The sequence below is a fragment of the Dreissena polymorpha genome, chromosome 7, assembly GCF_020536995.1.
Source record: "Dreissena polymorpha isolate Duluth1 chromosome 7, UMN_Dpol_1.0, whole genome shotgun sequence".
Taxonomy (NCBI): domain Eukaryota; kingdom Metazoa; phylum Mollusca; class Bivalvia; order Myida; family Dreissenidae; genus Dreissena; species Dreissena polymorpha.
In genome coordinates, this window is record NC_068361.1 from 95,084,225 (window position 1) to 95,097,322 (window position 13,098).

Sequence of the window (13,098 nt, forward strand, 5' to 3'; positions counted from 1 at the left end):
ACTGACTTTTATTTTTTTATTGTGATTCTGTTAACAAGGTATGTTTACATGCACGACAATATCAATATCAAATGATGATTAAATATTTTAACAAATGTAGTTATAACCACAATCGCAAACAAAAACACGCTTAGCATTAGTTGAACTTCTTTTCATATTAAATGATTTCTTAAGCAACATGTATGTGAATACTATGCACTAATAATCTTTGGGAAAGAATTTTAAAAATCAGAACGTAAAAACTCTATCTTTCTTAAGCTCTCGATTGGTGTATGTGCATTTTTTTGAGATGACAATAGGAAATTATCTTAACTATATACGGGCTTTTAAAAAATGTGCTTTATGGTTTTAGAACATATACATTAACATCGTAAATAATTAAAAACAAGTTTTTTATAAAATGGATTACCTTTAACGTAGTTGTATCCTCGAGTTTTCCATTCCAAATAGTTCCAAACAGATTGCGGACTGCTAGCTGGTCAAGAAAATCCATTTGTTTCGATTTTATAGCCAATTCTATGCATGTCGTCTTCTGCCAAAATGGTATCACTAGCGTTAATATCTGATTCGTAATTGTGTCATCACTCTGGGCACATTCGTTTAGAATACCCGTCGCCATAGCAGATGATTTTCTTAATGAAAATGCACATCAATTAACATCAATTCCGTTTGGTATTAAATGAGAGATAGTATCACTAACGTGCCATGTATACGCAAGTTAATAACAGTACCAACCTTCCTTTAACTGGAAGTCTTGGCTGTGACAACATAATGTATGTTGAAATTATAACGTACATAAACACTTGCGAACATTATTATTAAACAAGCTGGAGTTACAACAATGTTAAACAAGCATTGAAACATATATATGCTTAATTATTGCATTATAAACAAATGCCATAAAACATATTGCTTATCCCACAATTAATGGGTTTTATTTATTGTGACCACATGTTACACTGTTGATTGCAAAAACAAAAACCAAGTACATTAAATGCATAGAGCCAATTTGTTTTTAAATTTTGCTACGCATGAAACATCCGAAAACAAATGTGTTATTGGATTCACATACACACACACACACACACACACACACACACACACACACACACACACACACACACACACACGCACGCACGCACGCACGCAGGCACGCACGCACCACGCACACACACACGCACGCACGCACGCACACACGCACGCACGCACGCACACACATACATACATACATATATATATATATATATATTTATATATATATATATATATCTGCCTCTCTCCCTCCCTCTCTCCCTTCCACCTCCCCTCTCCCTCCCCCTTCCCCTCCCCTGCCCCTCCCTTTCCCCCTACACCTTCCCCTCCTCCTCTCCCACTCCCTCTCACTCAGAAATGCTATTATCTTTTTATAGATACTTTTTATACTAAGAAGTATAAGTCTTCTGTATATGTCTTCAGAAGTATATATTCATACTTTATGTATTTCTGAAGATCAGTCTTTAGCACTTTGTCGTCTGTTTGTCGTTCCACAGCCTTCAACAAATTATATGTTATCAGAGCCATGGCGATCGGATTCTGAAAACAATAAAACTGAAAAGTGAGGTCAATGTCTTCCAACACAATATGCATAAGCAGTTAATATCCATTTACTATATTATGTAAAATATTAATATAGCGGGGGGAGTTAATCTAAACGACATGTTAACTTAAAAATGATTCAGTTTTCGATACCAATACGAAAATTCCCCTTGTAGAAATTGCTAACCAAACAACCACTTGGTAATATGAATTCCATGTAATTTGCAAAGATATACACAATATATATTTAAATTTACCACACAGAAAAAAAAAACGACATACTTATATTTGTGAATAACACAACTTTTGTCCAGCTGGGTAAATGAGTGTATGTTTAGTCCAAAAAGAATAACAGCGTGATAAAAATACCGAGTGATATACATGTGATCGATAGTTTTTATATTTGTTGCTTTCAGTTGCTGATATACCACTTGACACACGGAATAGTAAACAAATGTTTGTCAAGTCTCAGTGGCATTAAGGTCCCATAGTGGTTGCATTTAATTGAACTAAATTATTACACAGTGTATAACGATTTTTTAGAGGTCGAAATCACAGATGGATTGACGATCATATTGAAGAAGACACCTACGAAAATCAACAATTGGTATGTTTTCGCGTATAATCTTAATCAATGGTTGTTTCTAGCACAATTCCTAAATCCATTTAACTTGATAATATAATAAACAAATTGGCCTGTTTTCTTACAATTAAGTTTATCATAAAAGTAAGCTAATACCAAACATAAAATGGGTATTGAAAGTCCATCCAAAGTCAAAATTAGCGTTCTCAAGCCAGTATTCACCAACTATCGTTTATATGTTTGCAAAGCTTAAACGATGTATTTTATTACGAACTCTTGTTTAGAAATAAAGTTCTTTACGGTGTGTTTACATTCTGCCTAGCCCGTGTGTAAACCCCTTAAAACCCCGTTGATCCTGCACCTTGTATACAGTTAAACAAAACGTTATTAGAGCAACCAAAACAAATTCAAACGACTCGCAACGATATATTCCCCTGCGGTTACACTTTCAATCAACAGTGCAATCTTATCAGATACATATATATATACATCTTATGAGTTTATAACTTAATGACAATCAGTGCGATTACATTATCATTATTCATTATGTTTACCGTAGACAGGCAAACATGAACGAAAAATGGACACAAAAGATGAAATATAAACCTAAATTAAAATCGATCGTCATTTCGTATTTTGTAATGGAGACAATCATACAATGATAAATCTCGGAACATGCAAAATGCATGCGTGGACTTTTTTGCAGGGTGAAACCAAAGCAGTCTGTTCGTTCACGACCCTCACACGCACCCACATGCAATAAGTGTTTTTCTTAAATCAGACACAGAACTTCAGATATTTGTGAAAGTTTCAAATTTGAGAAGAATTTCAAAAGATGTTAAGCCATTTGATCATGTGCCTTGAAACATTTGCTGCAATTATAAATAAAGTTGTAAGTGTATCAAGATGTAGCTGTGATCATAGCAAGACTGATGGGCGATGGTTGTACTTGTGCAATTGTAAAAAAATACTTTAATTTAATGTTACATTTTAAAGAACGTACTACTGAAACAGAAGTCACATTATGTTACTTTAAGGATGTTAAATCGAAATGTATCTAAGAATGCGCTCAACGTCTCTTATAATAAAAAATGGTTTCTTGTAATGAAAAATATAAAGAATCTGTTTGTTGTTTAAACAATTATAAATGAAATATCATCTTACCAATAAGGACAAAGGCTTAAGGTCATTTACCTGAGACCAGAATTAACTGTTTTGATCAGCTCTCACGCTCGATGTTTCACGAAGTATTTTGAACTCGACCAATTATCATTAGAACAAATATTATCAGCAAGTTTCATTATTGTAAATACTCACCTAGTACTGTATTTGATAACACGTGGACCAGTTCAAATACATTAAATACATTAATACATTACAATCCAAACCCAGACAAAAAAAACTGCAAAACAGGTAGACACATAAAAAGCAGAAATAACATAAACTCAATATTTGGCTAATGGAATTTGATTGACATATGGTGACTGGTGAGCACTTCACGCAGAGCAAATATTTTCAACTTGGTATTCAAGTGGACAATTTGTAATTTTTAAAGACTGGATTTCTACTTCATCACCCATAATATATGTATTATCATTAATAAATGTGGCCAAAATTAAACCATGATACAAGCCCCGTTTTTAAGAATAAAATTGTAAAGCTAGCAAAAGCGTCTGCAATCAACGAGTAGCTAAATCACACTGACACGTTATCGATCTTCTCATTCGCGCACGGAGGTTGTATGATGTGATAGAAATACATTTTTGTAGTTTAATGATTTTATTAATTTTCATAGATTGATTGATTTCTATATAACACTAAATAAACTGGAAGATATCTAGCAAATATTCATTTTATTGTGTATATAAGTATATTTAATGATTGATTTATTGATGTAAATTTGGACCAAGAAAACCATTACACATTTCTTCAAGATATTGTAAAATTATCAAACGATGATGGAGACAAATACCCCGACCATTTGTCCGAATATGAATGCTCTCAAGCATTGAAAGACATAACAAAATAACAATGTCAGATGGACTAACAACAGAATTGTATAAACTTGTTTTGACCGACATAAAACAATACTTAATCAGTTCAATAAATAATTCAATTGAAACAGAAACTTTAACCGAACTTCAAACACAAGGTCTTATTTCACTAAAGATATTTCATTTTTAATAATTGACGACCAGTCTCTTTGTTAAATGTTGACTATGAAATAGCAAGTTTATCTGAAGTTAATAGAATTAAACCTTTTCATAAAAAAACCCGTATAACTAAGAACAAACGGGATTCATAAAAGGGAGATATATTGATGAATGAAGTCATTGATAAAATAAACGATGCCGATGAAACAGGAATGATCTTTGAAAGTTTAGACCATACTTGTATTTATAAATGTTAAGATCGCATGGAGTTCAGTCAATCTCTAATAAAGTGGGTGAAACTGTTTTAAAGTAATGCAAAATCTTGTGTAATTAATAATGGGTATTTCTCTAATTTCTTCGACATCAAAAAAGGAGTGAGGCACGCCTGCCCCTTTTCGCCCTATCCGTTTTTCATATGTATTGAATTACTAGCGAATTGTATAAGACATAATACAAATTAAAAGGAATTTACATAGACAATATCGAACTCAAACAAACATTATTTCTGATGATGCCTGTTTTCTGCTTGACGGCAGTCAAAAGTCATTTGAATATTTAATTATTACCCTTGATAAATTCACAACTAAATCAGGTTTAAAATTGAATAACAATAAATGCTCTGTAATGAAACTATGTGCATTTATAAGGAGAAAATAAAAAAAATGTCCACATTAAAAAAAATCATGGAGACTGTAAAAGCGCGACCACACTTGAGATAATAATATACAACAATACAAATGTAACGGCTGAACACAATAAATGTACAAAGAATCAGGAATTTAAACAATTTTAACATAAATGAAAAAAATGCAATCGTTCACTTATAGGAAAAATCACAGTTATCAAAACTTTTGCATTGACAAAACGAATATACCCATTTACAGTTTTAGAAGGACCAGGTGACAGTTAAATTAAAACTTTAAAAACAACTATGTTCCTGTTTGTATGGAACGACAGGATTAAACGTGATCATATTATACAAGAATATAAAAAAGGCGGTTTGAAAATGATTGATATAGAAAGCTCTATGGATGGTTTCAAAGTTTCTTGGGTTAAACGATTTATACACACAAATGAATAAAAAATAACGAAATTTTACAGTATTCTTCTGGAAAGCTTTGGAAATTATTTCATTTAACAAAATAACATTAAACCTGACGATATAGACACACTGAAATTCGATCAGTGTTCTTAAAAGACAATTTAAAGGTCTTGAATAAGGTCTACGCACAAAATTACATCAAAGCTATCGGAAAAGAAATAATTTGGAACAACTCGTTTATAAAAAAATCATGTAGAACAAATATATGACTATAGAACCAGGCAAGTTTATGTTTTGATCAATTAAAAAACTAGTACGGGTTAAATGACAGTGATTTTCTGAAATACTATTGTCTTATAAAAAGTGTGCCACAAGATTTGAAAGAAAAGCTGAAAACTGAAGACATAAGCTATCAATCACCTGCAAATTTACTTTCATCCGATACAGAGTCAACTAATGCTGCAAATTAGTATACCAAAAAGTCGTACTGACGAAGCAAATCAATCTAATCATGGCAAATCCAAAATGGCAATTATGTTTTGATAAAGAATTTGAAACGAATAAATTTTTCAGTATAAATATATTATGCATATTATTCCTAACAAAAATTATTTACTGCAGTGTGGTTCAACACATTCCAATTTGTGCGTTTTAGCCAGCATCAGTAGATTCAAATATGCATATGTTTTAGGGATATCCTATAATTCAACAGGTTTTTAACAATTTAAAAGTGTATATCGGATGTGCCGAGCATTTCAAATTTTGATTATGAACATATAAGCTTTCGTAACGTTTCAATTGGTCATTCCAAAATATCACAGATTGTCAACTTTTTCATATTGTTGGAAACAATTTATATTTTATAAAAAAAATTATCAGAACAACATTCCCAATATTCATCCGTTTCACACGTAACTTCAGAATAGGCTAAACATTGAGGAGATAATTGGTTTCAATAAAGATCAAATATAAACTTTAAGAACAATTTGGAACAGTTTTTTAACATAAATGTTTAGTCAGAACATGTATTTGTTTTCTTTGATCTATTAGTCGAACAGTACATAACTATGTATATTGATACTGTCTCGTTAATTAATTTCGACAGATATGTCTATTGCATTGATTTTTTTCTATTTTTATTGCTATTCCATAATGTGTGTAATTGTATTGTCACATGTTTTTTCTTCAATTACATCTATCCACCTAGTCTTTGACCCCAAGTGACCAAGTTTTGAACTAAACCATTATACCTATAGGACAATTGCTCTGATCAAGTTTCATACACATTGGGCTAGACATTTGGACTCTAGAGTGTTAAAAAAATTTTCCTTTAATTTTGACTGGTAACGTAGTTTTCGAAACCCACGTGACTCAGTTTTAAACTAGGCACATATATAATTGTGAAAACGTTTTCCTTAAGTTTCACGAAGTCTGGAAGATTATTGTGGCTTCTAGAGTGTTCAATAGTTTTCGTTTTCAATTTGACTAGGTTTCATTGTTTCTGTCCCAACGTGACCCAGTTTCGAACTCGGCCGAGGGTATCACTTGAACAAATGTTCTCTTGAAGTTTCCTGGTTATTGGACAAGCAATACATACTAGCCTGACTTATTATTAGAAATAAGTGATGTATTAAAATACCTATTTATGAAATTGAAGAATATTGAAGCATTAGAACGAGTGTAATTAATACTAATATTACGCTGTGTATCAGTCTAGTGGTTCCGCTATTTCGCTTCTCACTCTTCTGTTATACGTTATAACGGAAACCACTTGATTTAAACGAACACTGGGAACAGTTGACTAGTGTATTATTCCGTATTTAAGTGCTATATAATGAACACATTTTAGAAGTAATTGTTTAGAAACAGGAATGTAAACTTATTTACCTCCACTTTTCGCAAGAGTATTTCCGCCAACTCATGTTTACGCATCATGCAAGCCCACAAATACAAGTAATTCCAGTATGGCAAGAACCTGTTCTGGGACTCAATAGACTCAACTGAACCTTGACCACCTTTCTTCTCTTTCTTCTCTCCAAAACATAATACTCTGAAACCATATTTCGTTCATACATTTGTGAGAGCAAACATTCGTGAATCTTCATGTGTGTTTGTAAAAATGTCAAATGTATGTTTTCAGAAACAAAATGTTATTAAAAAAAGAACCTGTTCTTCTGCGTTGGGTTAGAGGAGACGTCAGGATGAGGCTTCCAATGGTCATGCACTGCCTTGTCTGAAGGAAAAATAATTGCACACATATTTAAACATAAATTTAACTACCATATTATTTGGTGCTTAATGTATGGTTCGTCTTCGTCTTTAAATTTGTATGGTAAATTCAAGTTTTAGTGAACTTTTAAAAACTGAGAACCCTGAGTCATTTTATGTATAATACTCTCCGATATTGAGGTTATTGAAGTTATGTCAAAAACGTCAGCACAGTTTGTTCTAACTGTTTTACAAATACCAAATTTTCCTATCTAGCTAGTTAGATATATTTACTTACATGTCAAGCTTAAAGAGATCGTCAACTTCTTTAGCCTAATGATGTTTGTACGTGAGGGACAATTATTTCATATAAATTAAACGCAGAATCGTTGATTGTTTTAATACCATTAAGTGTAATAACTGAATGAATTAACAATCATTGCTTTTGTCAAAACAAAGATATAATGTCGTTAAAGTTAAGATTTATAGTTTTAGCAATTGCAGTTGTAATTCAAAAGTTAATTTCGTAGGATTATATATATATATATACACGAGTATATCGTATGCACTATGCACCAACGCTTATTGTTATTTTTTTATTTGTCGCTTTAGATTCACAAATACCTTTTTAAAAGGGTCAACGTTCAAACACATATGCGCCTCTAAACGTACACAGTTGAAACGTTGAGATATAGTTTGGTTTCAAAGTTCACGTTCATACCACTGGTTGTTTTCAGTAAGGATTAAGTTCTATATAACTCAAACATTATTGTACAAAATTGTCCTTTAATCTTTAGAAATAACTTGCATTTGTATTTACAACCTCTTCAGGTTTCGATAGATATCGAAATCTTATGGCGGTCGATTGTTTACTCGAACTCGATACCATATTCTTATAACCTAATTTATCGTGCAAACATTTCATAACACTTTCTAACATAATTGGAATATCGCATTTCAATTTTACGTAACCAATATTTAGTAACGCGTCCATGCATAAATATGAATGATATTTCTACCACAGTCTCTCAATATAGCATTATTATATAAATGCTCTGTGGTGCTGCAATAAATCTTTTGCAGGCATAATATGTACACTTTTTTTTGTGTTTAACCGCACTGAACAGAAATAACATTCCTCGATATGGGTTCCGGAATTTACACTCTCAAAAGACCGTGGGCATCCGCCGACACTCTACTTATTTTATTTGGTTGACATGAAATTTCGTGTATTCGTAAAATGTTACATGTTCGTTAGATCTTAAATTCGTCCATTTCTATAAATATCTAATGTAAAGGCCCGGTCACACAGCCAATTACTGCTTAATCACGTACAAAAAGCTTTGAAAATCTAGTGGACGTGGTCGTTAGGGGTAATTTCTGGTCGATTTTGGCTTGGTTGTGCTTTGGTTTTGCTTTGTAATTGGTCTGGCCGTCGGCGACTGTTCCACATCTGCTTCAGCAGGGCTAACCACTTCCAGCCATGTGTAAGGCTAAAGGCGTCAGTTCTTGTCAGTGATAAGCCGCAAAAAAACACGCCATTTCCCTTGATACCGAAACACCCGTCCGATGACCGTGCTCTGCCCGTGACAGTCCGCTAAACTTTCGCGTCTTACTGCGTCTTCCAAAGTTTTAATCACTGCCGGAACACGAATTATCACGTGTGATTCACGCGTATTGCACGTCATTACCACGTGTATTACCCGTGGTTGTCCGCGGAATAAAGTGTTGAGCAGTTCAAAACTTGTTTCCGCGTCCAAAGCCGTTGCGAGTTTTCCCCGCGTCCTGTCACGTCTTAACATCGACCTTAGCTCGTCTTAAACTCGACATCAACGCGAACAACATCGTCTGCTTCGCGGAATATTAATTTCTGAGAGTTGTGGCCGTGATTAAGCCATAAATGATCGTTGTGCGACCGGGCCTTAAGACTGTGCAAGTTAAAGATCGTTAAAACATTTGATTAATGGTTGCGGACGCACCAAAAATCCACGAAAATAAGTTTCAGTCGAATAGTATTGGTTTCGAAGTATAATTGGCGTATAATCAGAGAAATGCAGAGAAGAAGTAAAACCGGACACGTTGGTAACGAGTACCAATTACGATGATCAGAATTCGAGATCACGCCAAAACGAAAGCAATGTAAACGCTGCGATGGTTCAATCTTTGGACCCGCGATAAATGACGACGAGCGACAGCCGGTTAATTGGGAAGGCTATGTCGAATAGGTGAAAAGGGCCAAGGATGCATCCACCAAAAGTAAAAGTGTATAGAAAAATATAAATATTCTATAAAGGAATCTCAAAGGACTTAAGAACTATACACAAGTAGAATGCGTTTTTTATAATACCCAAAAACGCCCTGAAAGATATTGCACAATGCGAATTATGGCTTGTAAGTAGAATGCGCCTTTTTTATAATACCCAATAACCGCCCCTGAAAGATATTGCACAATGCGAATTTTGGCTGTTGTAAGTAATCTACACGTGATTGAACAGTTTAAGAAAAACAACAGAACAAATCAAAATTATTCAATTGTTTCGGGTTTGTAATGTTGAATAATTTGTAGCATTATCAAACTGTGATTAGTCATTAACGATTACGTATTTTAAGTTTATGTTTTGTCGATAGTGTTAATTTTCTATATTATGTACTATGTTCTTTTAAAAAAAAATTATTCATCGAAACATTATGATTTCTTATCAAGTTGAGACGTTAACGAATTCAAGGTACGTTACTCAAAGTATTTACCCATACGTATGCGAAACTGAAAATTATAAGCGTACGAGCCTAGAAACTATTTTTCTGTGTTTTCGTGAAACATTGATGCGAGAAAATGAGACATTTATGTTCACCGATAATCTTGAGTTTCTTCATAAACGACTTGTGGACATTTATTAGACCAATATGCAATACTGAAAGTTGTGTTACACATGGCATTCGTGGTATAATGTGTGTACGTCATGCAGATAGTGGTGCCTTATGTTAAGTGTAGATGTACAAGAACTCATTTTACCCAAATAAATCAACTTGATACCTCTGCGCTGAGTCATAAAGTATGAATAATAACGTTTTTAAAAAGATCCGAGTTATTTAACACGAGCTCAATTTGTTTTCAAAACCTTTTATACACACACATGTCGTAGGTAACAACTATTTACTCCTTTGCAGCTATTAATATTAACGGCATGAACACATACGTAAATAATGGCATTCAATTTTTACATGCAGAACATTACGTCGCTTTTCCATGAAACAGTCATCGCGTTCGTTACACAATTAATGTTATATATATTTAAAACGTGTTCATAAAATTATGTTCATTACATAAATCTGATAAGTGTTGCGTGTGTATTTCTCGAAAAGGGCTTCATGAAGGACATAACTCAAGTAAACTCTTAGTCATGGTTGTGATATGGTTCCATTTGGCAGTGTTTTTTTGTATAGTACAAACAAACTATTGCATTAAGATGCGATAGTTTACACAAAGTGCATAGTGTTCATCAAATTGAAAAACAAGTATATTTAACTACTACATATACTATAACTATAGAAAAAGTTGTTAAGCACATATTCAAAGATCTATGGCTTAACGGAGCATGTTCACGAGTGTTACTAAATTTGAATAACAATTTTTTAACGTGGATCCTAAGGCCGTTTGGGGTTCGATTACGACCATTGTGAACAATCTTACTTCTTACTTACTTCTTTATATCAATGTATTATCATTTACATGTATCAATTTGTTTATGATGGAATAACGGATTGCTTTTAGACAAGACATTAATTGTTGGAACTTAATTAATAGTATGAAACGTCAATATTTCAGCAACCGTCAAAACGATGAATGAGTAATCCTAATTATGTGTTGCCCTTTTATAATGTAATAATCAATGGATGTTGTTGGCGTCTGTGGTGGAGGTTAAAGGTCAACCATCGCATGACCCCAAATATCTTTCTGATTCGTTCTGCAGATTTGTTGTTTGCCTTTTGGTAATTGACAACAGTGCAAACAAACAATTGTTTAAAACTTTTAATATGACAAAGTGGATTACGCGAAAGTTTTATATTTGCCAGATCATAAGTGTATGAGTGAAAAGTGGCAGAAACTACGCCCAATACCATGTTGATTTGTGCCAATTAACTAGGAAACCAGGCTGATTTAACAAATGTATTTTTCATCACCCCGTAAGTGTAAACTGGATATTTTTTGTTACAACGTAGAATACCATAAAGCGAAAACTAAAACATTTATTTGACTCCTTGGAAAGTACCAATGAAGAATTAACAATACACATTTTAAGGGTATATTTCTAATGTGTTTTGTTAAAAATGGAATTGGTCAGATCATCACCGTGCTCATTTTGGTTAATATTACATTTTATTTAAAAGGTTTTGTGATTAAAATGACATCTTCTCACTGTGTTTGAATGAATATCGCTTGGTAGCGTCTTGAAGATAACCGTCCTATTAGTTTGATGTTTTGTTAATTAAGACGGGGGCTTTCAATACAGGCACCTTACTTGTCCAATCTGGAAGCTTAAATGTTGTGAGCTATATAAACAAAACACATTTGTTTTCGTTAACAGTCTTAATAGCATCTTTAATTGTAACTTATATTGTACACTAACATTGTAACCTAATCATTGCTATTTAATGACGCATGATCTTTGCTATTCATGGTTTATAGTCATGATTCGCTTAATATGACATGTATCTAAGATGTGTAACAGTTGTGGTAAGTATTTTTTAGTGTAATTACACCGTTACGTTTGTCACTGTAATAACAATACTCTGTCTGAGATCTCATGATTTCTGTTATTTCATAAATTCCTATGACAATATGCATACATATATTGTTAAAAAACAAGATTCCTGTATGTATATTTATAAAACCAAGTTATTTTTGTTAATGCTATTGCAATTGTAAATTAGTCATGATAATCTTGTTTTATAAATCTGTAAAAAAGAGAATGCTATTAAAACGTTTCATTGGCCACAAGACAATATATTTTCGGGATATAACACACGATTCTTGTTAAACTCATGTTATTAACTATACTTTTGTGAAATGATTATCAATAAATCCCATATCATGTTCTACCTGTCTTAAATTATATTTATAGTGCAAAATTTTACTGTAGCATATACATTTAATTGTTAAATAAAGATTAAGCATCACAAATCATATTACCAACTATAGTGCCTCGAAATGGACGCGCCTTCATTATCTGTATAACCTCCATAATCGTTGCAAGGTCCTGCAAAACAATTTGATGGAGGCCAATCATGATACGTATACTTGGTAAGGTAGTGACGAATACTCGCAAGTATGTGTTTTTTATATTAAATGACCGTTTTGTAGTTGTGCTGGTTATCTTTTTAGCCGTTTTGTTCGGTGTTTAAATGATTATAATTAACGATGAAGGCGAACATTAAATGTATAGAAACTCTATATTTTGATTTATATAACTAAGGACATAAGTGATGAATTTTACTTGTAGTGTCATCTATTGAATATTCCGTGAGTATGCTGTTTC

At 32.9% G+C, this 13,098-nt stretch overlaps 1 protein-coding gene across 1 annotated transcript in view; it reads right to left on the bottom strand.

Moving 5' to 3' along the window:
- Positions 1–12,815, bottom strand: part of LOC127839010 (transient receptor potential cation channel subfamily M member 1-like) — a 313,774-nt gene extending 300,959 nt beyond the window's left edge. Inside the window, exons 1-5 of the mRNA XM_052367158.1 lie at positions 12,753–12,815; positions 7,520–7,586; positions 7,241–7,403; positions 1,472–1,572; positions 410–632 (exon numbers count right to left, since the gene is read on the bottom strand). Coding sequence (XP_052223118.1) covers positions 410–632; positions 1,472–1,572; positions 7,241–7,403; positions 7,520–7,586; positions 12,753–12,804 — 606 coding nt within the window. The 5' untranslated portion in view covers positions 12,805–12,815. The remainder of the gene's footprint in view (positions 1–409; positions 633–1,471; positions 1,573–7,240; positions 7,404–7,519; positions 7,587–12,752) is intronic.
- Positions 12,816–13,098: the final 283 nt, after the last annotated feature.